This window comes from Spermophilus citellus, assembly GCF_964194105.1.
Source record: "Spermophilus citellus genome assembly, chromosome: 3".
NCBI classification, from domain to species: Eukaryota; Metazoa; Chordata; class Mammalia; order Rodentia; family Sciuridae; genus Spermophilus; species Spermophilus citellus.
Genome location: NC_138184.1, coordinates 210,179,446 through 210,206,388, shown reverse-complemented (window position 1 = coordinate 210,206,388; position 26,943 = coordinate 210,179,446). Strand labels below are relative to the sequence as shown.

The 26,943-nt window shown below is 54.6% G+C and overlaps 1 protein-coding gene across 1 annotated transcript in view; it reads left to right on the top strand.

Moving 5' to 3' along the window:
• The window catches only part of PLXNA4 (plexin A4), a 425,973-nt gene that overhangs the window by 379,875 nt on the left and 19,155 nt on the right, over positions 1 to 26,943 (top strand). Inside the window, exons 19-25 of the mRNA XM_081284948.1 lie at positions 127 to 273; positions 488 to 722; positions 3,530 to 3,672; positions 10,054 to 10,322; positions 12,685 to 12,751; positions 13,547 to 13,693; positions 18,249 to 18,408. Coding sequence (XP_081141074.1) covers positions 127 to 273; positions 488 to 722; positions 3,530 to 3,672; positions 10,054 to 10,322; positions 12,685 to 12,751; positions 13,547 to 13,693; positions 18,249 to 18,408 — 1,168 coding nt within the window. The remainder of the gene's footprint in view (positions 1 to 126; positions 274 to 487; positions 723 to 3,529; positions 3,673 to 10,053; positions 10,323 to 12,684; positions 12,752 to 13,546; positions 13,694 to 18,248; positions 18,409 to 26,943) is intronic.

The following is a 26,943-nucleotide window of genomic DNA, read 5'->3' as shown; positions in this document are numbered from 1 at the left end:
TAGATAGTTTGGATTTACCACTAAGGGTGGACTCTCCACCCACTCACCACCATGATGGGGTGTCCGGGTGGCCAGTCAGTGTGGTCCTGACCCTGGGATGGGAACTGGGGCTTCCTGTCTGTTCAGGGCAAGAACCTGATCCCACCGGTGGCTGGGGGCAACGTGAAACTGAACTACACCGTGCTGGTTGGGGAGAAGCCGTGCACCGTGACCGTGTCAGATGTGCAGCTGCTCTGCGAGTCCCCCAACCTCATTGGGAGGCACAAAGTGATGGTGAGGCTGGTGGGACCTTTCCCTGAGTGGAGTGGGCCTGAGGGACGCAGAGGACAGCGGTCCTGCTACATCCGGGCCAACAGGGCCTTTCCAGGGATCGATTCTGGCTCACTGGGAACTTCCCACTCAGTACCCCATATCCTACTTCCTTCTTCGGTCCCACTTCTCAGCTTCTCCCTTCTGTATGCTCCCTCTTGCCCCATGTGCCCCGCAGGCCCGCGTCGGCGGCATGGAGTACTCCCCGGGGCTGGTGTACATCGCCCCTGACAGCCCGCTCAGCCTGCCGGCCATCGTGAGCATCGCGGTGGCTGGAGGGCTCCTCATCATCTTCATCGTGGCTGTGCTCATCGCTTACAAACGCAAGTCCCGTGAGAGTGACCTCACGCTGAAGCGGCTGCAGATGCAGATGGACAACCTGGAGTCCCGCGTGGCTCTGGAGTGCAAGGAAGGTAACTGAATGACCAGAGGCGGGAGCCCGCGCTGGAGGCTGTGTGTGTGTGTGTGTGTGTGTGTGTGTGTGTGTGTGTGTGCATGTGGCTGCACCTGCCACTCATACCCTAGGCCGCAGGCTGGGCAGCGGTGGGAGTGCTGGGGCCAGGCCCCTGCTGCAGAGCCCTGTGGCCAGCTCTGAGCGCATGTTCCAGACCACAGCCCTCTCCTGGCAGTCCTGCTCTGGTGGCCTCCGGGGAGGAAAGGCCACCCCCCAGGCTCCGTCCGGGACTCAGGCTGGGCTCCCTTATACCTCACAAGAGCAGCCTCTAGGGCCAGCATCCTGGCTGAGTGGGTCCCCTCTCTCCCCTAGGGAGACCCGGGGGTGTCTTGACACCACCCATTCAAGCAGTCCTCGCTGTCTTCCGCCACAGGAAGGGAAGGCTGCAGGGCTGATCTGCCGTTGGGAAGGGAGAGTGTTTCTCAGCTTGTGTTTATAAAAGTCACAAACACCACTACCAAGTGAAATCAGCCACACGAAACCTCGTCACCCCAGGACGTCTTGCCTGAGTGACCCTGGGAGGACCGATCCCAGCCGGGTCTCTGCCGTCAGTGTGCACGGAGTCGACCTGGCCATGGACCTGGGCCCCCACAGCACCCACTCCCACCACAGCTGATCTCAATGGGGAACTGGATCCACTCTGTCCCCTCCCTGCGTCCCCCAGCTGTCAACCTGGCATCCGCCTTGTGGGACTGTTAATTACTGCCTTTTATTATATTTATGCTGCTTAATTTTTTTTTCTCCGCAAAGTACTCTTCCCTCTAATTAGGTGTAGTGATTAGAATCTCTTTTATGTGTGGCAGGCACGAGCCTTTGAATGTTGGAGGCGCTGGGTGACTTGAAGGAAAGCTGCAGACCCATCCAAAGCCCAGTCCCTCCTTCTCCTCGGGGCAGCTGAGGGGAGGGTGAAGCTGGGCTCCACCCGGAAGGTCCCTGGGGAGGGAGGCTCAGCGGGCAGAGGCGAATCCAGCCCAAGAGTAGAGGCTGAGAGGGAGCTGTGGCTTCTGACTTGGGGACAGCTATGCCACCAGGGTGGCAAGAGGGATTCTCCAGGGTGCTGGCTGGGGCTGGTGTCATGGAGACCACACAGTCACCCACACCCAAGCTCAGAAGACGCCCAGCCTGGCCCTGCCTGGGCGTGAGCTTTGGATGTGTAAGCACACACCCGTGTGCACACACACTCCCACTCCCCACACTTACTGCTCACATTCAAACACTTAGATTCCCACACGTGCACACATTCCCACCCCATCCTGCAAACATGCAGATGCATGTTCTACCCTCAGGATGGGTGAGTGTTTGCCGGGCTTGTGGTGCCTGTGCAAGCCAGAGACGCCTGCTGATCCCCCTGCACATGCACGCGTGCGTGAACACACACACACGCCTGCACACGCACACTCCCAAAGGAATAAGTTCTGCTTGGCTGCATTAGGGCTGTCTGCCTTCAGGATCACTGCATGACCGGAACAGTGTCTCTGTGGACAGCAGAGGTGGGAGGTGCAGGAGGAGAGGAGCAATGGAGGGCCATGGGGACATCTCCCCACCTATCCCACGTCCTTTCTGTCAAGCCTTGGTTCTCTCCTGGTACCAGGACTGGCTGAGAGCTTTGGACCTGAGATCTGCAGGAGCGGAGCTCCCCAAAATCAGTAGCAAGGGCAGGACAGGGCCACACCCACTGCTCTGGAGGTGCCTAGTGATGATGTTCATGTATTGCAGCCTGCGGGGCCCTGGGCTTGCTTTTCAAGGGCCCTAGAGACGTGCTGGGCTGTGAATCCCTTCTGAGCCCACAAAGTATTTTTTTTTCCTGTTCCTTAAATGTACACAAATAGAAATTTTGGTTAGTCAATGTCCCTGGCTGTTCTTCTATGCCAACATGTGTTACTTCATCCTGGATGTGTGTGTATGTGTGTAAGTGTGTGTGTGGGGGGTGTGTGTATGTGTGTGTGTGTGTGTGTGTGTGTGCGTGCACCAAAGAGAAAGTTGGAGGAGCGGGAAGCTCCTCACTTAAGTGCCTCTGGTGGCGGAGGGTGACCCCAGAAGAGGATGTAGTGACAGCTTTGGTGCTGTGTAACAGAGTTTCCTGGGAGTCTGCTGGGGTCTGGCAACTCTGTCCATCTGGAGGCCCGAGCTGCCTCCACAGGCAGCAGGACCCACCCTGGGATCAGAACTCATCCCGGTAGCACACCCTTGAAGCAGGAAGGACAGGGCAAGCCGCTGCGTATCCACAGGGAAGGAGCAGACTAGCACGGCAGTCCCTCCTTGGGAGCCTTGTTTTGAAGTTTGATGATCCCACTGAACTGCCCAGTCCAGAGCTGGGCCCGCAAATGTTTTTCCTTAATCAGAAGAAATTGTTCTTTAATTTCCTGAGGAAGCCCCATACAACACAGCACAGGAACAGACGGCCACGGTGCCCTCTCCATTCTCTCCTCCTGTCCCTCCTCTACACCTCTCTCCCCTCCCCCCACCCGCCACCCCCAGCCCATTTTGCAAAGCAGAGCCCTTTATCTCGGGGTGGGGGATGTTCCCTCGGCCTGGCACAGGTCTGCAGGCCGCCTTGCCACCCCCTGCCCTTCCTGAGGGATGCAGCTCCCTGTGCACATTCTCCCAGTGCACCTCCCCCCATTCTGATGCCACCAATCTGCATCCTGCTCACCCGAGGTCCCTTGCTCCCGTCTCCTCGGGGCCTGGGTGAGGCCCTGAGCAATCCCAGCTCAGGTGACTCTCGGCCTCCCCATCCATGCTCTCGTGGGATTCTCTCCTTGCCAGCTTTTGCCGAGTTGCAGACAGACATCCATGAGTTGACCAGTGACCTGGATGGGGCCGGGATCCCCTTCCTGGAGTACAGGACCTACACCATGCGAGTGCTGTTCCCAGGAATTGAAGACCACCCTGTGCTCCGGGACCTCGAGGTACGAGGTGGTGGCCAGTGCTGGTGTGAGAGCAGGACAGCGTGTTGGCAGCCTGCGAGTCCAGCCCCCTCGTTTGGAGATGAGAAAGCTGAGATCAGGGAGGGGAGGTACCTTTTCTGGGGTCCTCCAGCTTGTGGGCACCAGCCGGGCCTCTGGAGGAGATGAGGCCGGGCCAAGGGAACCTCAGAGCAGATGTGAACAGTGCTTAGGGTCCTAGGGAGCCATGAGCCCTTGGGGAATTGAGTGGACATTAAGGACTCTCTCCCCAGAAAAACGGAACCTGTATAGAGAAACAAGAAACATGGCTGATAAGTTGAGGGCGTTCACGAACCCCTGTTTAAGAAACCACAATATAAAGGATTTTTATCACTTAGTGGGTGCTCCATAAATGTATAAGGGATTTCACCACTTGGTGCTTAGTTGGGAAAGATAAATGATGTGTAAAGAAGGGAGGGGAAAGTGAATGATAAAATCCTAGCCATCTTTCTACCAGCGGGGACCTCGTCTTCTGAACACTTTATCCCACTTACTGTCTAGCGTGGTATCTGGCTTATGCATATATTCATATTATGCTTTGTTCCAAAAGGGCTTTGGAATGGCTTATAAAGATAAATACAAGAGAAAACTGAAAAATATAAATGAGGAAACCAGGGCATAATCATAATCCTAAGGAATGATCACTATTAGTTGGCTGTTAGTAAGTCCGCACACAGCTTCAAGCGCTTTGCATAGATCATTCATTTAACCACCCAGAAAACCCTCCGAGTGGGTGAGCCCACTTCACAGGTGACAAAACTAAGGGAACAGGGAAAGCCAGTGGTTGTCTGGAGCCACGCAGCTCTTGGGACGGAGGCAGGGGTTGAGTCTAGGCAGTTCGACTCCAGCAGGCTCGTTCCCTATCCCAAGCCTGGGCACTTGACCTTGAGGGTGCTACCGCAGTAACCTGACTAGGACCTCTGGATACTTAACTAGGATTGAAGGAAAATCTGCAGCCAAAGCCACAGTGGGAAAAAGATGAACTCCAAGATGGCCAGGGTCCTTAAAATAAAAATGGACCCTTTTCTCAGGGGTTAGGAGATGTTGCCAATATTGGTGCCTGAGGAGTGTCACTTGGGCTCTACCAGGGTGGCGGGCAGTGACTTTGCAGCACAGGCACTTCCACAGCCATGCTTGTGGCACACACTTTTTTCCATGCTGCTGGTTCAGTGGAGCACGTGTGTGTTTCTACAGTGAGGCTGTGGGTGTTGGTGTCTAGGGGGGCTCCCGTTGGCTCCTCACCATGAGGCATTTGTAGAGGCTCTAGGCAGTGGGCGCTCTGTCCTCGCTGGTGATGTACCTTTTCTGTCCACATATGTTTATGCATGGATTTACACGTGAATCATCTATCACATAAAAAGGCCAGGTGTCTCAAGACTTCTGTGTCCACGGCAGCCCTGGCCTGGCTCCTGGGCTGGGCTCCTTTCTCTTTCCCTCTCATCTCTCCCTGCCTTTCCCCTTTCCTTCAGCCTCTCCTTTATTTGCATCAAGACACCAGGCTTCTTGGGGCACTGAAGTGTATGCACTAGTTAAAGTGGGAAATGGGAGCAAGGCACAGTGGTAACATGCTTAAAATTCCAGCTACTCTCAAAGCTGAGGCAGGAGGAGTACAAGTTCAAGGTCAACCTGGGCAATTTAGTGAGACACTGTCTCAAAATAAAAAAAAATAAAAAGGGTTGTGTGTGGAGCTCAGTGGGAGAGCACTTGCCTGGCATGAGCAAGGCCCTGAGTTCAATCCCGAACACTGCAAAAAAAAAAAAAAAAAAAAAAAAAAAGCCACGGAGTGATGGCTGTGTGTGTGGATGTGTGCAGACTGCGCTCTGCTTTATTAATCTTTGTGATTCCACCTTCCAGCCTAGTAGGGTGCCTGGCAGAGTAGACACGCAGGAAACAGTGAGCAACCACAGAACTGAATGTCTGCCTGTCTATCTTCAGGAGGGTGGACTCGGCAGCCTGGGAAGGGGATTCTGACCCCCCTGGGTGGGATAGAGAAGATTCTAAGAATTCAACTAGGATGAGTATCTGCACTTATTCTCCTTTTTTCACTAGTTCAAAACTCTAAAAGGTCTAAGTAGGCTTTCTTTAGGGTATACCTGCTTAACCGTATTTTCTAAGACTGTGTCAAAGTGTACTTTGGGGCAGGACAGTCACTTCCCACATAAATTTTCTCTTGGTGGGCACACACGCACTCCCTGCCACCATCTTTTATCCAGACTGTTGGTATGGCCCACAATAGCTCTGCTCCTGTTCCTCACTTGGTCCCACCTGTCTTATGGCTTTCCTCCATCTTCTTGCCTCTTTGTAGAGTCTCAGACTCTCAGATCTGGGGCTTGGCATTGGTTTGGCATATACTCAAGGGACTGCCAAGGGTGACATCCCTCAAAGGGCACAGAGGATAGAGAGGGACTCTGAGACTCAGGACGCAGGGATCTGGTAATTACCCTGCCAGTCTGTATTCCCCGCAAGGTGCTTTCTGTAGACGTGCCCCTTCTGGGCTCCAAACCCATGGTGTAGATCACACTGTGTCCCATCCTGGCCTGGCCTGCTTCCTCATCCAGCACCTGCAGATCTCCCCGCAAATATGACTACTTCCCATTTTCTTTGACTTTGTCAAAAAGGGAGACTTTCTGACCCCCCAGCCTCCTGCTCTCAAGGAGCCAACCACCAACTTCACTCCTGTCTGTGTGTAAGGAGCCCACAGGTCGGCTAATCGTCAGGCCTGGGCAGTCACAAACAGGTCACATGACTGTAAAAATTGTAGTACAATATACATAACGTGGCATTTACCATTTAGGCCATAGACACATGCTGAGTGCCTCTGCCTCTTTCCAAAGTCAAGCATTAGCTACTGGTCCCCCACCCCCAACCACCGTGGGCGGCCGCCCTTTACTTACTGTGAATCTGCCTAGTCTAGAGACTTCGTATGGGTTGAGTCACACAGTATTTATTTGTCCTTGTCTTCCTTTAACCCACTCAAAGCAGTACTGCTACAAGGTACCCTAATAAAAATAGAAAATGCCATCTGCCAGGTCCCCATCACATGTAGTGCACAGTGCCGGGCACATTACCTACATTATTTCAATGAAGTCTTCTAATGACCTTGCAGGGAAGAGATGGGATCTTTTAGTAATCTCTCAGGATTATTACTCTTGTTCCAAGGCCACCCAGCTGGTGAAGGGCTATGCTGAATCTCCAAACCCAAGCTTGTCTGGCTTCCTAGCACCAGGCCCTGCCCCACCTTTCACCACATGGAACCCTGTCCCTGGCTTCTCCCTGTAGCTTTCCCATGCCAGATCTTCTGGTTTGAATCTTCAGACTGGCTGTCAAGAGAGAGCAGCCATGGGCAGGTTTGGCACTATGGCACCTGGAGAGGCAGAAGAGGTCACAGAGACAGCTAAGTGTCCTACTGACCATGACATGCATGCTGGGCTTCCTGCCTCGGCTGCACTTTCTGCAAAACACAGAGGCCACCTGGGCAGCAAGTGCCTGGGACCCTGGGCAGGAGGCTTTTAGCACAGCCACCTGTAGGACATAGCATCCAGACCAGCAGGCTGGGTTTTGGAATTGGAGACCACAGTGACGTGGGGGTGGAGGAAAACTCCATCACCTCTGGGGTCTATTGCCTCATCTGTAAAATGAGAATATGAGAGCCGATGTCATAATGTTTTATGAACATTAAATAAGATAATGTATGTAAAGTGCTTGGCAGGTGCCGTGCGCGCATTAACAGCAGTGGCTTTATCACCCGCTCCATTGACTGCATTTCACAGATCCCTCTCGCCCAGGAGTTTCCGTGACATCTAATGCATGGCACCCCTTGTCTTGGGGTGCACAAGGTAGATAGATGCCTTTTCCCCATTTTATGGGAGTGTCCAGAACCATTTGCTAAGTAGCCCACCACCCTCCCCCCAGGCCAATGCCACTCTGAAACAAGACTTTCTTTATTCACCAGATGGTTCTCTAATTTAGTTGAAGTCTGTGAATATAAAACTGGATAGTAAACTTTAATTGTAACCCAACAGGTTAGAGTTTAGAGCTGGTGAGGGGTTGAAATTGGGAGACTGTGATTGACGGCTCCATGTTTTAATTGGTGTGTGAACAGTGCCTGGACTTAGCCAGTAGGCCACGAAAAGGGGGGCCTGGTGACCTACTCCTTAGGACAGTCTGAACAAGAGGACACTTCCCTCCTCACACTTCCGACTAGTGACTTCAAGGGGTGGGCAATACTGCTTTAGATCAACTAGAAGCTTCCCCTGGAATGTTTCCACACCACGAGGGAGAAGCATCTGTGTAGGAGGGTCACAGGATTGGGGGGAGGTCAAGATGGAGGCCTGGCTATGGCAGGGGAGGCTGCCACAGGTCCCTTGCCAATTCCTCCTCAGCTCCCAGGGGGAGTGGGAAGCCAGGGAGCCAGGCATGAAGCAAGCAGAGATGGCCCCCCTTGGGGAGCGAGGGACTCTTGCGGGTCAGAGGGCTGTTCTGAGAGCCAGGATGAGCGGCAGGGTGGCCCTGGCCAGCACCTGCTGTACCTGTTGGCTCTGGCGAGTTCTCATCTCTCTCCTGAGAACTGGCCTTCCAAGTACCCGCACCACAGCAAGACAAATGAAAGTGAGCCTGCTCTGAGAGCAAGCTTTCCACCAGCTTCCAACCCGTGGGAGCTGTTGATGCCAGGCAACCAGAAGGCTCCATGGGGGCGCTGCTCTGCAGGGTGCAGGGCGGCCCACAGCGCCCTCTACAGAAGGCCTCAGGTGGCCTCAGGCAGCACTCGGGCCTGTGTAGCAATGCCCTCCTGTGCACACCCTACCTGTTCCAGGGCCAGGAATGTTTCTGCCACCTCCCGTGACCCCAGGCAGACAGGCTTTCTCTGGCGATCTCTGTCTTTGCCAGTTTGAACCTCAGGAGCACATTGTCTCTTAGTCCTGTGATGCCCCAGGAGGTGGGAGGATGTGACACCGACTGCTGGTCTGGCCTGACACTTCTGTCTTGGGGACTTGGGGAAGCTCCTTACCCTCACGGGTTCCTGGGGTCCTAATAGGACCTGCCTCCTCGTGGGTCTTGTGGATTAAATGGGCCAATGATTCCTAAAGCCCGTGGAACAGTATCTGACCCAGAATAAGATCCAGGTACATATTATGTGTTTCTTGTTATCTTCATTTTGCTGGTGAAATTAAGTCTACTAAGAGTCCCGCCGCTAGTAAATGACGGTGATAGAAGTAAACCCAAGTTCCCCCAACTCTGAAACCATGCTCTTGATGGCTGCCTATGTGACAGTCCTTCTCAAAGACTGGAGGTAACTCCCTTTTGGGGTGATTTTGTAGTCACCTTTTGTTTGCTCAGATGCAGATGCTAGAGCAACACACAGGTTGTCAGTGTGCAGTTAAATGACCTTCCCCCAAGTTAGACCACCTGGCAAGCCAGCGTCCAGGTGGAGAAGCAGAGTGCCAGTCCTCCAGGGAGGGCCCCCATTCCCCTTCCAGAAAGAGCCACCCCCCAAATAACCAATAAGTCTATTTAAATGGAGTTATGTAAAGAGCCCATTTGACCTTTCTCATTCAGTATGTTGGAGAAGCTGGTCCCTGTATCATGGGCAGCAATAGGCCATTCCCGTCACTGCTGGACACCAGGAGCTCCCAGGCTGGGGTATGGCCGACAGTGCTGCCGAGCATATTACTGTACATGGGTGGCTGGCGGGTGACTGCCCAGGGGGTAGTGCACCCTGCTAGGCCTCCCAGGAACAGACCCTGTGGGCAGGAAGGCAGAAAGCTCTTGTGCCCCCTCCTCTGGATGGAGTGGGTCTCAGAAGGTGTCCCATTACAGGCTAGAGTCAGTGAGGTCCTCGAGACCACCAGGCTCAATCTCCCCCTTTTCTCAGGCTAAATTTAGGCCCCTAGAGAAGTGAAGGGACTTGTCCATGGTTACCTAGCAGAAGGGGGCAGAGTCCATGAACCCAGAAATCTTGACTCAGACCAGAGGACCCATGGGCCGGGGAGGGCAGGGTGTTGGGTTAGCTAGAGGCTCAGTCCTGGTGACCCATCAGCAGCGTGCCAGCCACAGCAGCCCTGACGTGGCACCTTGTCAGCTCCGCACCACCATCAGGGAGGAGCTCAGGCCCCAGAGTCCAGCAGATGCCGGTTCAAATCGCAGAAGCGCCGTTAATGAACTGTGGCTAGTTCTGTCCTCAGCTGGATGGTCTCTAAACGGGAGGTAAAGACCTGTTGTGGCTGAGTACAGTGCTGGGCTCCTGGGGATGGATAGCATTAGCCAGCTGCAGCTGTAGCAATGGGCGAGAGGTGGGGTGGGACCTCCCGCGGGAGGTCGCCAGGGCATCCTTGGCCTTTCCTGCAGGTCCCGGGCTATCGGCAGGAGCGCGTGGAGAAAGGCCTGAAGCTCTTCGCGCAGCTCATCAACAACAAGGTGTTCCTGCTGTCCTTCATCCGCACGCTCGAGTCCCAGCGCAGCTTCTCCATGCGCGACCGCGGCAACGTGGCCTCGCTCATCATGACCGTCCTGCAGAGCAAGCTGGAGTACGCCACCGACGTGCTGAAGCAGCTGCTGGCCGACCTCATCGACAAGAACCTGGAGAGCAAGAACCACCCCAAGCTGCTACTCAGGAGGTGAGGGTGTGGCCCAGGGTGGCAGCCGGGTGTCTGAGCATCCCCTGCTGGCCTCCTCCAGGCTGAGCCACCTGGCTCCTGGAGCCTTCCAGAGACCAGAGGAGGCAGCAAGAGGAGCAGCCAGACTCCCCAAGGGTGAGGCACTGTGCTGCCAGAAGCTGAGCTGCATCCCCAAGACCCCGCTCACCACCCACCATCCAGCGCCCTCCTAGAAGACCCTGTCTGTCACAAGGGTGCCTATTGGCTCACCCTCTGGTTTTCTTCCACCTGTATCTGCTTTCCACTTGACTTTATCTGCCCTTCCTCTCCCTGGATTTTGATGCTTTCTATTGGAATTCTTCTCTGTGGATACTTAAGAGGTCATTTATGCCCATCTCTGGCCTCCTTTAAGCCAGAGCTGGAATTAGGAGAGAGACCCCATGGCTTCTTGCTGCCCAGGGCCCAGCAGCAGGTGCAGCATCCAGGAGCTAGTTAGAAATGCAAAATCTGAGGTTTCCCCCAGACCCTGAATCAGAATCTGCATTTTAACGAGGAACCCAGGTGGTTCGAATGCGCAGTAGAGTTGGAGAAGCACTGAGCACAGACCTTTTGGTAGCCACTTACCCAGTGCAGCCCAGCAGGTATTTCCTGATCTTTTCTGTAGGCTCTGAATAGGTCCATGGTGCACCTGCAGCTCCTAGAGCACGCTGTTCAAACCAGAAAGGGCAGATGTGTACACGTGCCCATGCCCTGGCCTGTGGCTGCAGCCTCTATTTTTGCTTCTATTGGAGGGAAGGCTCCTCCGGGCTACGTGACTCCAATCTCTGTTTCCTTGGCGGATCTAAAGTTACAAAACTCCCACGTGACGTGGTCACGGCCAGCCCTCTGCCCAGACCAGCTGTTGGTTGGGCCTCTCTACCTGGCCCTTAACTTTCACCCTGGGTCTCTGGGTCTGAGGCTATGCCTCAGTGGCCCCTGCTTGGTCCTGCGGATAGATCTGGCTTTAGAAGTGTTCGCTTCAGGCTTTTTCCTGGTACAGCGGGCACTCACTGGCACAGATGCAAAAGGTGGCTGCATAGAGAGGCAGTCATCCAGTTTTAGAAACAGCAAGGTGGATCATTTTGATTTTTGTTTTACTTCCACCACAGAGCCACCCACCGGCGTAATTCTAGGTTGCTGCTGCCAGCCAGAGCTCCCACCAATTTCCTGGTGGGGTCTGTCTCCCCAGCTTGTTTTCCTCTCCCACTCCCCCCATGCCCCTGCGCCTTGTGCCCTCCTCCTCCTCTCTCTCCTTCTTGCCCCCGGCTGCCCACTTCTTTCAATATTCTTCTTGTTTCTCTTCACCTTCACTTTGGGCTGGCAGAGGCCCAAAGGCTTTGGAATTTTAGTTACTAAGTATTTTCTGTCAACTGCAACTTTAAACTCCATACAAACATATGTGGATGGCAAACAGGTGGAGGGGCTGGTTTTACTCTGGAGCTGGCCATGCACTCAGCACAAGTTTGAATGTAATCTGTTTTCTCTAAATGGATGCAACCACAAATAATAACATTGCTGTTGCATCTTCACTTAAAAGAATAAGTGGGCTTGGATTGTAGCATGAAAGAGGAAAAGGAGACTCAAGAAGGCACTTCCTCTCATTGCAAATCAAACTCTAGAAGGGTTTCCAGAGGAAGTTCCAAATTATGTGGAAGCCTTCGAAACAGGATGACTTTGGCATCTCCTGGGATGAACTAGGTTTACAGCTCCATGTGGCCCTCCATGCTTGGAGTCTTTAACTCGGGTTATGAGCTCCATCTGGATTATCTGGCCTTTTTTTTGGCCATGATTCTCTTCCCCTGCTACTTTCTTTGATTTCCGCTGCCAAATTAGGATCTCCCCTGATTTTGTTTGCTCACGCAAAGTTCTCTAAGGCTGAGCTACTCAATAGGAGAGCTACCAGCCATGGGCAACTATTTAAATCTAAATTCATTAAAGTAAATAAAATGAAAAATTTCCCCTCCTCAAACACACCAGCCACAATTTGCACTTTTGGTGGCCACGTGTGGCTAGTGATTACCACACAGGACGGCAGGTGGAGAACCCTGCCGTCATCAATGCAAAGCACTAGACAGCCCACTCTGAGCAGGCCCAGAAAATACCCACCTGTGACGTCACCGATACCCTGCAGGTCCTTCTCCAGCTTTGAGATAAAGCTCCTCTGACCACCCTGGGAGCTGGGAGTCCACGAAATCTCCCTCTGGGTAGGATCTCACGCCTGGGCCCTGGAGCCTGAGCTGAAGGAGGGAGGCAGACTCCTTACCCTGCCACCCGGCCTGCAGGTTCTGACCAGCTGCTTCTCTCTTTGTCCTCCTCTGCTTATTCCCTTGGCGTCTGGTGACAGGACGGAGTCGGTGGCTGAAAAGATGTTGACCAATTGGTTCACTTTCCTCCTCTACAAGTTCCTCAAGGTAGGATGGGACGAGGCCCTATTTCTGGCCCTGCCGTGATTCCCATCTTGGGAACCAGCCTGCATGCTCCCCAGCCTGCCCCATTCCATGCCACACCCCCAAGTCCATTCTGGCTGGCCTCACCACTTCCATCCCACAAGAAATGGACTTGCCCCACATCACTGTCTTGAAAGACAGGGATCCCATTTGGCCCTAGTTTCTGGGACGAAATCCCTCGTGGCTGGTTTTTTCCCAGTTAAGGGGTGGAGGAGCCCCTGAGAGGGCCCTGCACAGACTTTCAAGCTAAGTCCCCACTTAAGCTGAAAATAGTTCATCTCTTACTTCCTCAGGTATTCCTCTTCCCTCTCCCAGCCCCAGGTTTAGGGAGGCTGATAAAGGTCCTGGTTAGGTACAGCAGCCACATGTCACAGCAGATAAGCTAAGGACGTGCCTGGGAGGCGGGAGAACTGCTGGCTTCCAATGACCAACCTGTTTTCCTAGAGTTCATACTACAGAGGACTGAGCTCTGCTCTTGGTGGAGCCTCAGAGACAGTGAATGAAGGAGGGACGGGGGAGGGAGACAGGGAGGAAGGAAGAGCCGGCTCTAGACGGGTGGCAGGAGAGGGTGACATGGGGAAGACCCTGCGTCCAGAGAGCCAAGAGCCCACAAGTCTGAAGGGTAAAGAGTTACAGAAGAGAAAATTGGAAACTGATAAAGAAGCAGATGGGTCCAGGAGAAGGCAGGACAGGAGCATGGGGTGGGCTCTGCACCCCTGCAGTCCTGAAGCTCAGCGGCGTGTTTCTTGTCACATCCAGGAGTGTGCTGGGGAGCCCCTCTTCTCCCTGTTCTGCGCCATCAAGCAGCAGATGGAGAAAGGCCCCATAGATGCCATCACAGGAGAGGCCCGCTACTCCCTGAGCGAGGACAAGCTCATCCGGCAACAGATCGAGTACAAGACCCTGGTGAGCTGCCCTCCACTCCTGCAAGGTCGTGGCACACGGGGCAGGAAGGGGAGGAAACTAGCAAGAGCCCCTGGTGGTTCTGCAGCTCCCACCGCCCACCAAAGTTCAAGTACGATGCACTGTGTGATGGGAGGCCAGGTGGCCTAGTGCGAGGCGTTCGTCCAGGGAACTCGGAGATGCCCTCTGTCATTCAAGGTCAGGCCCTCCTCTCCTGGGGCAGCAGTTACCCTAAGAGGCAGCAGAGCTTAGCAGGGCCCAGTGTTTAATATTGTAGCTTTCCTTTTCTTTTCTTTTTAAAAATTCTTTCTAGGTATGAATGACAGTAGAGTGTATTTTGACATACATACATGGAGTATAACTTCCCATTCTCGTGGTTGTACCTGATGTGATCATATAGAGCACTAATCTCCAGGAGATAGATATATATATAAAACTAAAAAAAATCTTAACACCCAAAAAATAAATAACCCAATTAATAAATGGGCAAAGGAACTGAACAGGCACTTTATAGAAGAACAAATGTGAACAGTCAACCAATATATGAAAAAATGTTCAACATCTCTAGCAGTTAGAGAAATGCAAATTAAAACCACACTGAGATTTCATCTCACTCCAGTCAGAATGGCAAATATACAGAATACAAGCAATAATAAGTGTTGGTGAGGATGTGGGGGAAAAGATACGCTCATACATTTCTGGTGGGACTGCAAATTGGTGCAACCAATATAGAAAGCAGTATGGAGATTCCTCAGAAAACTTGGAATGGAACCACCATTTACAGTTTTCCCACTCCTCAGTATTTATCCAAAGGACTTAAAATCAGCATACTACAGTGACATAGCCACCTCAGTGTTTATAGACGCTCAATTACAATAGTAAGCTATGGAACCAACCTAGGTGCCCATCAACAGATGGATGGATAAAGGTTGTGGCTTTGAAATCAGACAAACCCAGATCTGAACCCTGACTGGGTACATTGAGGCAGGTCCCTAACTTCTCTGAGTTTATGTTTCTTCATCTGCAAAAGGGGATTGTAGAATCTGTGGGAATGGGAATAACAGCAACTCTACTGACTGGAACTGTCCAGGGAATTGAGGGAGCCCAGTGTCCAGGCGGGGATGGCAAGCAGGCGTTCACTCCCGCTGGCTCAGGCCAGCCTTCCCGCATGGCTATTCCTCTACCTCCTGGCTGCCCACCGTCCTTCTGTGCCCAGGGCGACCCTCAGACTTATTTTGGGGAGAACTGTGATATCCTAACAGGTCTTTTTCTCCAAGAAAGAGGAGAGGAAGTGGAAGGAGGAAGGAGTCTACAAAATGTGTTGGGGGTGAAATCCAGGTGACCCCCAAGAATGTTAGCAAAAGAGACAGCCAGGGAGTGAAGGGCACAGGGAATAGATGGAATTAAAATGGAATCAGCAGGACACTGACAATGGTGGCGGGAGGGAGAGGGTGTAGCAGAGCTGGGAGACACAGATGCTCCAACACCCCCAGTTGCTCTGAGCCCAGGGTTGGGATGACCCCACAGCCTACGGCCAGCTGGGGAGATGGTCCCCACCTCTGGACACAGCTGTCCCTCCTGGCTGGAGGGCTGTGACCACAATTCACCCACCCCACCCCCATCTTCTGAGAGCCCTGGGGTATCCCAGAAGATTTCTGGACAGATTTACCAGGATTGGCTCCCTGAAGATTCAAAGGCAGCACCTGCCAGGGAGGCCCCTCATGGCTGCCTCTACTCCTGAGGACAGTTAGAGACGCCAACAAAAATGGAAAAGTGGGGGGGAGGCCTTCCGAAAAACAGAGACCCGAGGGCTGGGGATGTAGCTCAGTTGGTGGAGTGCTCGCCTCGCCTGCGCAGGGCCCTGGGTTCAATCTCCAGCTCCACACACACACACACACACACACACACAAAGACCTGAGCTGATTTCTTAGTAGGAAAAACTACCTTTGAGTCGCTCCTGCTCCCTCCCCTCCCCACCCACCCCTTCCCTCCTGCTCCCTCCCCTCCCCACCCACCCCTTCCCTCCTGCTTCCCAATATTGAATGCAGCACAAAGATGGTGATAATGCTCCCCCGCAAGTTGCAGCAGGCTTTGTTCCGAGGTCAGAGGACGGTTAGCTTACCCAGCTGGCTTCAGGTGACTGCCTCAGAGAGGATGTGAGGAAATTGGAGTGGGTCAGGGCCGAGCGTCCATTAAGGTGGAAACACAGACAGGCGGGAGAAAAGGGGAAAGAAACAGTGATTGTTTCTCCTGGAGTAGACCCGGCTGCTGGGGGAGATTGCCTGGGCCCCTCGAGGCCCGGGGGAGGAAGTTCCCCCATGTGGAGGGGCAGCCCCATCTGCTGAGGAGAGGGGAGAGGAAGGTGCCCGGTGCCACGGCAGCAGGCTGGACAGAGTCCAGGTGAGCTGCTCAGATACGAAAATGGGACCTGGTGGGATTCTGTAGCGGCTGGAGGAGCCTTTAGGGGAACCTTGAGTAGAACCCTTGCCCTGAGACTCAGGGGGAGACCAAAGTGCACTTCTTTAAGTCCGGTGCATCTCCTAAGTGTTTAATTAAATTGATGCTCTAGAACTTGGCCTGGCATGTCCCAGGTCCCTGCTACTGGGAATGCCCCAGGACCCGCATCAGTAGTATCTTGGAGCCTGCTAGGGTATGTGTCCCCTGGGAGCCTGCTAGAAACGAGGTACTCTCCCAGGAGCCCACTGTAGTGCTAGGTGCCCCCTGAGAGTCAGCTGAAGTGCTAGATGCCCATCTGGGAGCTTGCTAGAGTGCTGGGGGCCCCCTGGGAGCTCACTAGAGGGTTCCATGCTCACCTGGGAGCCTGCAGGAGCACTCTACAGTCACCTGGAATCCTGCTGGGGTGCTAGATGACCTCCTGGGAACTTGCTAGAATGCAGAATCCTAGGCCCCACCATGGACCTCCTGGACCAGAATCTGTGCCCTGCCCATGAGATTCTATCTACAAGAAAGTTCACGGGCACTTCCCAGCCCAGAGGGCCCCAGGGCATTTGTTCAGTAAGTAGCCGAGGAGCACAGGGGCCGGGAACTTCTGAGACTGTGCTGCGACCTGTGGCCAGGGGCCAGTGCCTCCGCTCTGAAAGGCTGGTCCTGGCCCTGAAGTACGCTGTACAGCTGTTCCCCTGGGGCCCCCCTGAACCTCTGGGGCAGGAGAGATGCCAGGAGCTCACCCGCAGGTGGCGGCCCCTGCCCCATGGTCTCTCCTGGGAAGAAGGCTGGAAAAGCCCTGCTCTGCCTGGGGGACATGGAGCCACACTCCTGGCCCCAGGGCAGGACAGCAGGGGCAGCCAGAGCAGCAGGAAGGGTCAGGCCTGACCGCTGAGCAGGAGGGAGGGCTGCTGGGAGGCTCCGGAGGAGGGAGTAGCCAGGTGAAGGCACATGTGGACACGTGGTCCATGTCTCCAGTTTGGGGCGCGTTGAGGATGAGTGTGGTTTATAGATTCAGAGGATTCTTTTTCTCAGTGGAATAAGTGGGTTCCCTCCTTGAGCTCATAACAGCCCCGTGGCTAATGAAAGGCAGCCGTCCAGTGCCGGGGAGCTGATTGCCAACACATGGAGCATGAGGGGCTAGGGTCTGGCTCTTCGAGCCACGTGGGGCCACTGGGAAAGGGTTCTGGGGAGGGGGAGGGAGGGAAAGTCCCCAGCAGGAGAAGAGCACACGGAGGGCGCAGGCTCTGGGGCCAGAGGAGAGTCTGGGGCCCAGAGAACCTAGCAGCACCCCTGCCCCCCTGGGAACCCCAGGCCCCCCGGCTCCATCATCCATGCAGAAAGAGCCCACTGCAAAAAAAGTGGGGAAAGAAAACCCCAGAACTTCTCAAAGGAAAACTCCAGAACTTCTTTAAAAAAAAAAAATTGGTGAAGTAGCATTTTAACTTTTCTGACTTGTTCCCCAAAGAGAATGAGCCAGACAGTGGCCTTGTCTCCGACCAGGTTCAGGTTTAGAGCCAGAAAGGAATCTCGGGTGGCTCTAATCTGCGATTTTCCAAAGGGCACCTTTTTGTTTCTAAAGAATACATCAAGCTTCTTTGTACATTCTCCACCTTCCCCCAAAGCCCCAAACCCTTCCCAAGTTAAAGTTATTAAAGCTTTGGGGACAGGAGCCCTGATCTCATTAGCACTGAGTGTGGCCGTGTCTGGGAGGGAGCCATGAGAAACAGGGTGACGCAGAAGGATGGGGTCGAGGGTCTAAGTGTGCCACCAAGATTGTGCGTCTGGCGCATTTTGAGACAGGGCCTCACTAAGTTGCTGAGGCTGGCCTCAGTTTCCCCAGTAGCTGAGAGGAAAGGGGAGGCCACTGCACCTAGTGAGAGAGTTTTCTTGAAGTTCGTCCCAACAGGCAGTCAAGCATGGAGCTTGCACTGCTGCCATGACCTGGAGCCTGGGAGTTGTCCTGCTTGTCTGAACGGAGAGGGCAGGGCACCTGGTGGGGACACAGGGCTGGCGCTGGAGAGGACAAGCTGTACAGGACCCCAGGGTGCTGCTGGGGATCCCTGAGCTCTTCCCTGGCCTCACCCACGTGCCCTCTCCCCGCCACCCCCAGGTCCTGAGCTGTGTCAGTCCAGACAATGCTAACAGCCCTGAGGTCCCAGTGAAGATCCTCAACTGTGACACCATCACTCAGGTCAAAGAGAAGATTCTGGATGCCATCTTCAAGAATGTGCCCTGTTCCCACCGGCCCAAGGCTGCAGACATGGACCTTGGTGAGTCGGCCGTCCCCCTACCCAGGGGCCTGTCCCTGTGACCAGTCCTAGGACTTCCTGCTTCCTCAGGGCAGGAGCAGCAACCCTGGGGCGCAGGGGATGGAGGGACAATCAGTGGATGAGCAGGGGCATGGCTGGTCCCCTAGGAGCCCACAGGACTGGTCTTCATGGACTGCTGGAGTTGGCCAGAGCCGGTCAGTGAGCAATGGGCAGAGAAGGGGTGGTGGCTCGCTGACGGTCTGATGGTGATCTGGCCTAGCAGGCCGTGTCTCTGGGGTCCTCTGAGTGACCAAAGGCTGGGAGTAGTGGTGTCGCATTCAGTGAAGGGATTTAAAGGCAAAAGCTGCTCGTCTGGTCTCCAAGGCAAGGTCTGGCTTCCGCTCTGCCCCCCTCCGTCCTGTGCCTGTAATTTTTGCTAAATCCCTCCTGCTCCGGAGATGTGGGTCAGCACAGAGAATGAGAGAAAGAACAGAGAAGACCGAGCTAGGACAGGCTGTGAGGAGCAGGATGACATTGTGTCCAAGTGTCCCATGAACAGATGGCCCCAGGCCTGCTGCCGAGGGCCAGTTGTACTTAGATCAGTTCTGGCTGGCTTGAGTGTCTCACAGGATGTCATCCAGGGGAGAGCCTCCTGGGAGGCCCCGGGCTCTGAAGAGGCCACAGTGGAAGAGAGACAGTCCAGCATTGTGGGACACCTGGATTCGGGTCCTGGTGCCACTTGGTCCTCGCTGTGTGACCTTGACCACATTACTTGATCGCTCTGTGCCTTAATTCCTTGCCTATAAAATGGACATAATAATAATAATCTGCTTTATGGTAAAAATCCGGGGGATAATGCACGGAGAAGCCTTTTTCATGCAGTGTCTGGCCTTCAGTCCCTTCTGTGCGTGTTGGTTGCTGTCACTGGGGATGACGGTAACATTGGTAAGGGCAGTGGCTCTTCCTGACGGTTGGTGCTGGACAGGAGAGAAGGCCAAGGATTCCTGACAGCACCGGGTGGGAGACCCCTGACCCACCCATCTGGCCTCTAAGCTGGCTTCAGCTAAGCCACCCAGGACAGATGGGCATCTGCGCTATTTGCTGAAATCCAGAGGGAATTTCCACTCTGCGGCGCCACCCCCACCCAGACCCTGATGACAGAGAGTCTTAGGAGCTTAGAGTCTGCTCACCGCCTGCAGGTCTCACCTCTCCACTAACCCTCTTCCTGGCTCTTGGCTGGACGCCCTAGGCCCTGTGCTAGGGAAGAGAGATTGATTGTTTGGGGGACATGGGGGAAGGGGATGGGAGTGGGTGAGTGTGCCCACGTGTGTGTCCAGGGAACTGTCCCCCGGGTGGGGTGGACATGCGCACCTGTTCTGTGGCCATAAGGAGCCCCCAGACTTAGGAGGTCGAGGGGCCCAGGAAAGAGGCCACCCCGCACCTCGGTGTCATTATCTGCACAATGAGTGGAAGGATTCCCTGATAGAGGGGTGGAGAGGAGACGCCATTATCTGAAGTCCCTTCCTGAAGGCAGTGGTCTGCAGAGGTCCTGCTGGAATGCAGGAGGACACGTGGGCGGGTGTGCATGGTGCTTGGGAATCGGGAGCAGCAGGTGGATCGGGTGGATGAGGACAGCAGGTGGATCAGGTGGATGGGGACAGTTCTCTGCCTTACAAGGAGGGGCAGGGAATGGGAACTCCTGGGGCTGTGGTGGCTTAAGCCCTTGAAGCCCGGGGATGGGTGACCAGCATTCTATAGCCCCCGCTGAGGGCGCATCCTTTGAAGCACAACCAGGAGCAGCCCTTCTCTGTCTGCGGGTGTCCTGGAGAAGCCACGACCCGCTGGGGACCAGTGCTCGGGAGCAGTTTCCCGCCTGGCCTTCTCTGTGCTGAGGAGGGCAAGAAGCTGCTTGTTAGCTTTTTTGGGGGGGGAGGGAGCTGTATCGGGGATTGAACTCGGGGGCACTGGACCACTGAGCCCCATCCCCAGCCCTATTTTGGATTTTATTTATTTAGAGATGGGGTCTCACTGAGTTGCTTAGTGCCTTGCTGTTGCTGAAGCTGGCTTTGAACTCGCGGTCCTCCAGCCTCAGCCTCCTGAGCCGGGGGAGTCACAGACATGCGCCACCTCACCTGGTTTGCTTGTTAGCTTTTGAAGACACACCCTCTCCAGATCTGGGGGTGCAAACCCTGCAAAGCAAATCTGAAATGGAAAGATGGAGCACCTCTTGCAGTCCAGCCACAGCTAGGGCCACCCCTTCCAGCCATCCACCGAGAGGACTGCTGGGCCAACAGGGCCTGCCTGACGGTGGCCGCGCTCTCAAGTCAGAGACTGCTCAGGCCAGAAAAAGGCCACCTCCCCCTGCTTCCCAGGGCACAGTCTCCAGGGCCATGGTGTTCACCCTGGCGCTCGGGCTTCAGGTCCCAGGGTCACAGAGGGGCCCCGGTCCCATGGCACATGCTGCCGGGCCACCCCCAGAGCAAGGCCCCAGAGCAGGGCTAATGAGGGAGAAGCCAAGGAGCAGAGGGCTCCGGAGCAGAGCTTCAGTTCACCAAGGGCCTCCTTCAAAGTGTCCCTTTGTTCCTGTGGAAGCACAGTTTGGAGCTGACCCCCGACTCTGGCCTTCTTCCTGCCAGACTTAGTTTACATACAAGGAAAACGGGGCTCCCCTGAGGCCCAGATGCCCTTTCCACACACTTCCACCCGGTCCCCATGGGCAGAGCAGCTGGGTCCTTCCATGAGGAACCGCTTGACCGTCCTGCTTCCCACTTTCAAGAGTCTTCAATAAATGACAGACGCGTTCAACACGCTAGTGTAGAGTAGGCTTGTGTCAGGGACGCTGCCAGCCGTGCGCTAGTGTGAGCATTGTGTGCACTCTACCAGGGGCTAAGCCTGAGGGCCAGTAGTGCAGGTGCCCCGACTTGCCATATTTTCATGTTATGGTGGCTTCGAAGGATACAGCCCTCATCATAAATGGAGGAGTATGTGTAAGAGCGAGAGAGAGACTTAGTTTAAGGAATTGGCCATACGTGATGAAGGCGGCCAGCCTCCAAGGTGAGCCGGCAGGCGGGAGAGCCAAAGAAGAGCTGAAGGCCTCCTGCTGGCAGAGGCCCCTGGTGCTCAGGGGTGGTCAGGCTTCTGTTCTGTGTAGACCTTAGACTGATTGGACGAGGCCCACCCACAGTATGAGGTTGACCTGTTTTAAATGTGAATCTCCTATACACACACCTTCACAGAAATATCCAGAATAATGTATAACCCAATATCTGGGCACTCTAGCCAACCACGTATGGACAAATAAAGTCCACAGAACCCAAATGGGGCCAGCGTCTGTTGGAATTTGTGGAAGGAAAGATAGTCAGAGGGCAAAGATTGAGACAGTGCTGGGGTCTCAAAGCTCAGTATCCAGGTGAATATAGAAGCCGTCCTCACTAGGCTATATCCCTTCCCACCCAGGGCAGGGCTTGTACCTTCTTGCACTACTCAACTCTCCCACGAACATACCAGGGGCTTACCTGGGTCAGCCTCTGTGCCCAGCATGGTGGTACCCAGGAGACGAGGTCAAGGTTGTCACTTCTGAGCATAGTAGTACAGGCAGGACATTTTTCTGTCAAGTTAAGAGACTCTTTGTCTCCTCCTTTCACTCCCCAGAGGAAATAATTGATGCCATTCTACCCTTCCTGCCTGGATGGAGAATCTGCAGCTCAGAGAGGCAGAGTGTCCAGGCCCAGGTCACACAGCAGGGCAAAGGAGAGAACTCTATCCCCTCCCAGCCCATCTCCTCCTCAGGCCTTTCTTCTCCTATGCTACTGCCCAGAGATTCCTCTAGTTTAATGCAAATGCTCTATCAATAGCCCCTGGAGCACCACCACCCCCTCTGTCTTGCAGCTCAGGTCGCCCTGAAAGGATATATTTTTTTTCAAATAAGTAATTCCTGTATGCAATAAAAAGATACACTATCTTCTGAGTGAAATATAAAGAGTTCACAGCAGCTGTCCCCCGTTTGCATTTTCCGCTGCACCTGATGGGAAGGACAGATAAAGATAATGGGATTTTTTTCTTCTTTTTTTTTTATTTCACCTCCTTCTCTCCCTGGAAGGTGGAAGTGTAACAAATTGGATGGAGAGTGTGTCTGTCCTTTGTGCTTGGTGCCTGGAGCAGGGCACGGTGGCTGCAGGAGACACTGAGAGAGAGGTCACAGCTAGCAATTTTCTCTTGGTGCCATGCATATGAATACCAGGGTCACCTTCCCTCCTCCCCGTGGCCACCTGCCTCTTTAACTCTTTGACCTGATGCACTTCCAGGAGGGACACCAGAGCCCAGTGTTCCAGATTCAAGAAGATCCAGGGACTCTGGCTCATCTCATGTCAGCCCTGCCTGACCCCCCAAATCCCAACCAGCCGGGGCAGGCGCTTCCCAGTTTACAAAGACTCAGTGCCTTAAATGCAGATGGTGTACTTCCATTTAGGAATTTTTTTCTTTTAAGTGCCAACTTTCATGTTCAACCATTTTCTACTGGAGAACAGCTCATCACAATAAATTTAATTTTTTTAAATACTTTTGTAGACGTTCCTCTCTCCCACTTCTAGCTCAATTTTCTGACCTTCCCAGGGGTCACTCTGACCCTCTATGGCCTCTCCCAGCTCTTTCATGTGGAGCAGTAGTCATCTCCACAGCCTGCGACTTGGGGTGCATGTGTTAGGGGTGCAGTGAGCCCCTGGGAGAACGGGCTTGCAGAGCCCCAGTGGGAACAGACAGGCCGTGAAGCTGGTCCCCGTGGCCACGTTGATTCCCTGGGCTCGGACTAGCCTGGTGGGTCTCCTCCGGCCCTTGCCTGCCTGCATCAGCCCCGGGGCCTCCCGGGATGGGTCTCAGGGGGATGGCAACAGGCAGGATTGTGTGGGTCCAGAGGAGGTGTGCCTGTGATGGCATGTGTGCGGGTCCCCCTGTGTCCCCCTGCACACCTCCCCCATGACAGCCATAGCTAAGGAGATATCAAGTGTCCTGGGGAGCGTTTGCCTCTCGGTATCAGGGCTGGTGGGTAGGGACCCCTCCCGGGTCCAGGCCAGTAGTGATGCTCTCAGAGTCAGCGACTCCCTCCAGGTTGGCTGCTGGAGATCCCTCCCCTTCCCTACGCCCGGATTCTCACTGCCCACCACACACCCCACGTACTCAGGGGCAAGCCCTGGGGCTCCCACGTCCCCTAGAGCATCGCTGGGCACTTCTGGTCCATTGCCTGAGCACCCCGAGTCTGAACCTCGCCCCCCCACTTCAGCCAGGCCTTCATATTTCCACGGTGGACAGAGGCGGCCACCCCCAGTGGGTCTCCCTGTGTCCTGCCCCACTGAGGCCTCCTCTTCCCATCACCTCCCCCAACCCCTGAGGCCCTAGCTCAAGTCCAGGTGCCTTGGCCTGGCACGCTGGACCTTTCTGGGTTTGCTTCCTGACCTCTGGGGCCTCCCGGGTCTTCCTTCTCCCATGAGGACACAGTACTCAAGTGCTGCCTTTGGACCAGTCCACCTGCTCCCTGGCCGTCGGCCAAGTGCCTGCTCATCCGTCCTTCACAGATTGGCCCAACAGCCCCCTCCTGCCCAGCTGCCCGCACGCTCCTCGCTGTCTCCCTCCTCCACGCCCCGTGCACTGAGACTTCGGAGGGAGCTCTTCAAGGGCAAAGGCTTTGTGCATCCCAGGTCCTTGTTCAGCTCCGTCCCGTGTCCTGCAGTGCCGTGCCTGGTACACGGAGGGCCCCCAGGACATTAAATGTGGTTTGTGAATGAGTGAGAAGGGGGCTCTGAGGCCTTCCGGGTCCAGGTTTCCACATGGTGGCCCAGAAGAGGCCTTGGATGGGACAGCAGATGTCCTCGTCTAGAGGAGGTGTTGGTCAGGAGTCACCCAGGATTCACCCAGTCATGGCTGATCTGGGCATCTCCCAGCATCAGGTACCTTGGAGGCATGTTGGGGTCTCTCTCTAGGCCCCAAGTGCAGCCAACACTCTCTGTCTGGAAGGCTCCGCACTCACCCGAGCATGCTGGCCATCGACCGGGTTGTCACAGTGCCCCTCAGCCCTTCTAAGGTGGCCGCCCCACACAGAGCAAGGTGTGGGCATGAAAGGAAGTATTTTTAGTACTCTTCATCAGCAAGTCGGGGTCTCTCTGGTGACAAGAATGCAGGTCTGAGGCTCAGGAGGCCTGAGTTCCACGGATTCCTATTACTCTTATTAAATAAAACTAAGCCTACACTGAATCTGTGACCCAGAGAGCACAGAGTGGCCCTTGCTCGGGGGCCTCCTGAGGCTGACTTAAGCAGAGAGGACCAGGGTGCTGTCCTTCATATCTCAGGGTGGCAGGCCAGCTCCCCCTCATCGTCCCCACTGCCCTTGGGGTCCCTCCCTCCTGTGGTGGAAATGAGATTTCATGGGCTCAGACATGCAGATTGGGAGACTGGGCTGCTCCTGGGATGGCATAGAACTTTTTTTTTTTTAACCTTTCTGATATTTCAGAACAAAAGCATATAGCAATTTTTCTGTGTACAGGGTCACAAAAATAACAGGCTTAAGAGATCTAAGAGGACGGCCAAGTGGTCCCCTTGATTCCAGCTCACGATCCTTACATTGGTATTTGAGGAAACAATCCCAAGGGTTTGACATGAAAAGACAAAAATCACCACTTCGCAGATGCCCTGCCCCAGGCTGGGAGCTGGGCTGGGGTGACAGCAGGACTGGGCAGCCAGAAGGCCCCTTCCTGTAGCCCTTGAACCCGTGACCAAGGGCTGGCCTCTGTAGTGTGTCCAGCCTGCCTGCTGCACGGCCTCCTGCTTGTAGGCTCAGCCTGCGGAGGAGCACGTGCCACCTCGACAGCACGCCCAGGCGTTGAGGGAAGGGAAACATGGCCCAGGGAAACCTGCCGGTGGCCTTCGGGGACTCCTGAGTCCCAGAGTGAAATAACTTTCCTGGTGTCAACCCTGGTCAGCCTAGGGGGCAGGTGACCTAATCCAGTGCCCAAGCTGCACCCACATCCACCTTCCCCACCAAGAAGACCCAGAGCCCAGGAACTCCTCCAGGGACCTGGGCATCCTGATGGCCTAGTCCAGTGCCCATGGAGCAGGCCCCGCTGGCTGGGGGCTCAGCAGTGGCTGGGCATATGATGACCTCTAGGTCTGTCTTCCAGATCTTTTCATTTTCCCAGTCGTAAAATTAGAGGAGCGAGTGACAGTGATCTAAGAGCTCTTGCTGCTACCAGTGGAAGTGCCTGGTCTTGTTTCTCAGTTCAGATCCCTTCCACCCTGGTGAACAGCAGCTCTCAGCTCACCTGCCTGTGGCCCCCTGTCCACCGCCGGGAGACATAAACACACATGCCACAGCCTCTTTCTACTGCTTGGAAAATAGGCCAGCACTGCCCATCCTTGGTCCCCTCCAATCTTTCGTCCATTCACTTAGTCACTGAATAAACACTTCCTCAGTGCTTCCTATGTCCCGTACATGGGCCAAGACAGGCTAATTAGGTCATCTAGAAGCCTTGTTTTTATAATCCAAGGACAATCTGTGCTCCTGCAGCTGTCCTGGGGAGACAGGGCCATCCCCTGCCCTACTTATTTGAATGGGGACATGGAAGTCAACTGACTCTCATTTGCTTACATAAATACTGGGCATGACTTAGGGCCAGAGTTACTGAGTATGGCTCTACAGGCTGTGCACTGCACAACTCTGCAACAGAGTAGTCCCACATTGGGGTCCGGAATCAGTCACCAACTGTTATTGCTCAAATCCTCAGGCCATGTGATGATGGAGTCCCTAACTACATCATCAAGGGGTGCCAGGATGGCTGCTAAACTAGAGGCCTGGCCCTCGGCGGGGATCTTCTCCATCTAGACCTAGCAGGTCCCATGGCCCCGTCTGTGGAGGAGACCTCCTTCAGACTCATCTGGGGGGCAAAGGAAATGCAGAATGCTGGCCACCTTTGCGCCATGCCCCAGAGCTGACTCTGTGCCCCCCTGCAGCCACTTCTCCTTGAAGCTGGAGAGCCCTCTGCCCTATCCCTCGGCCCAGCCTGGTCTGGCCCAGGTCACAGCCCCACAATTCAGTTGTCCAGTGCGGGTGGCAGCACCGGCCACAGCATGCATAGTGGAGACTGGATCAGTGCCTTCCGTATCACAAATGTGGCCAATAGGGGACCTGCAGCTGGCCTTCGCAAGAGGGAAATGGGGTAGGGAATATGAAAACAAGTCTCCATGGTTCTTGGGGGAAGAAATCCTTGGCAGGTCAGGCAGAGACGGCCGGGCGACTCTGGGCGCCAGCCACCTGCGCTCTGCACGAGCCTGGTGTTTTCTGCACGTCTCAGACTCATCATAGCTGCCAGCCAGTGAGCCGGGCCTGGGCTGCCTGGAAACCAGATCTCTAGCTTCTCCACTGGAACATGTTGCGTTTGAATTTAAGAGACTGCTTTTGCTGTTGGGTGCGTGCTTGTGAGAGTGGTGTGTGTGCGTGTACCAAGCGTGAGAGCTGGCATGCACGTGAATTTCCATGTGTGTTCATTTCAAAACCGGAACGTGCCCTTCCCC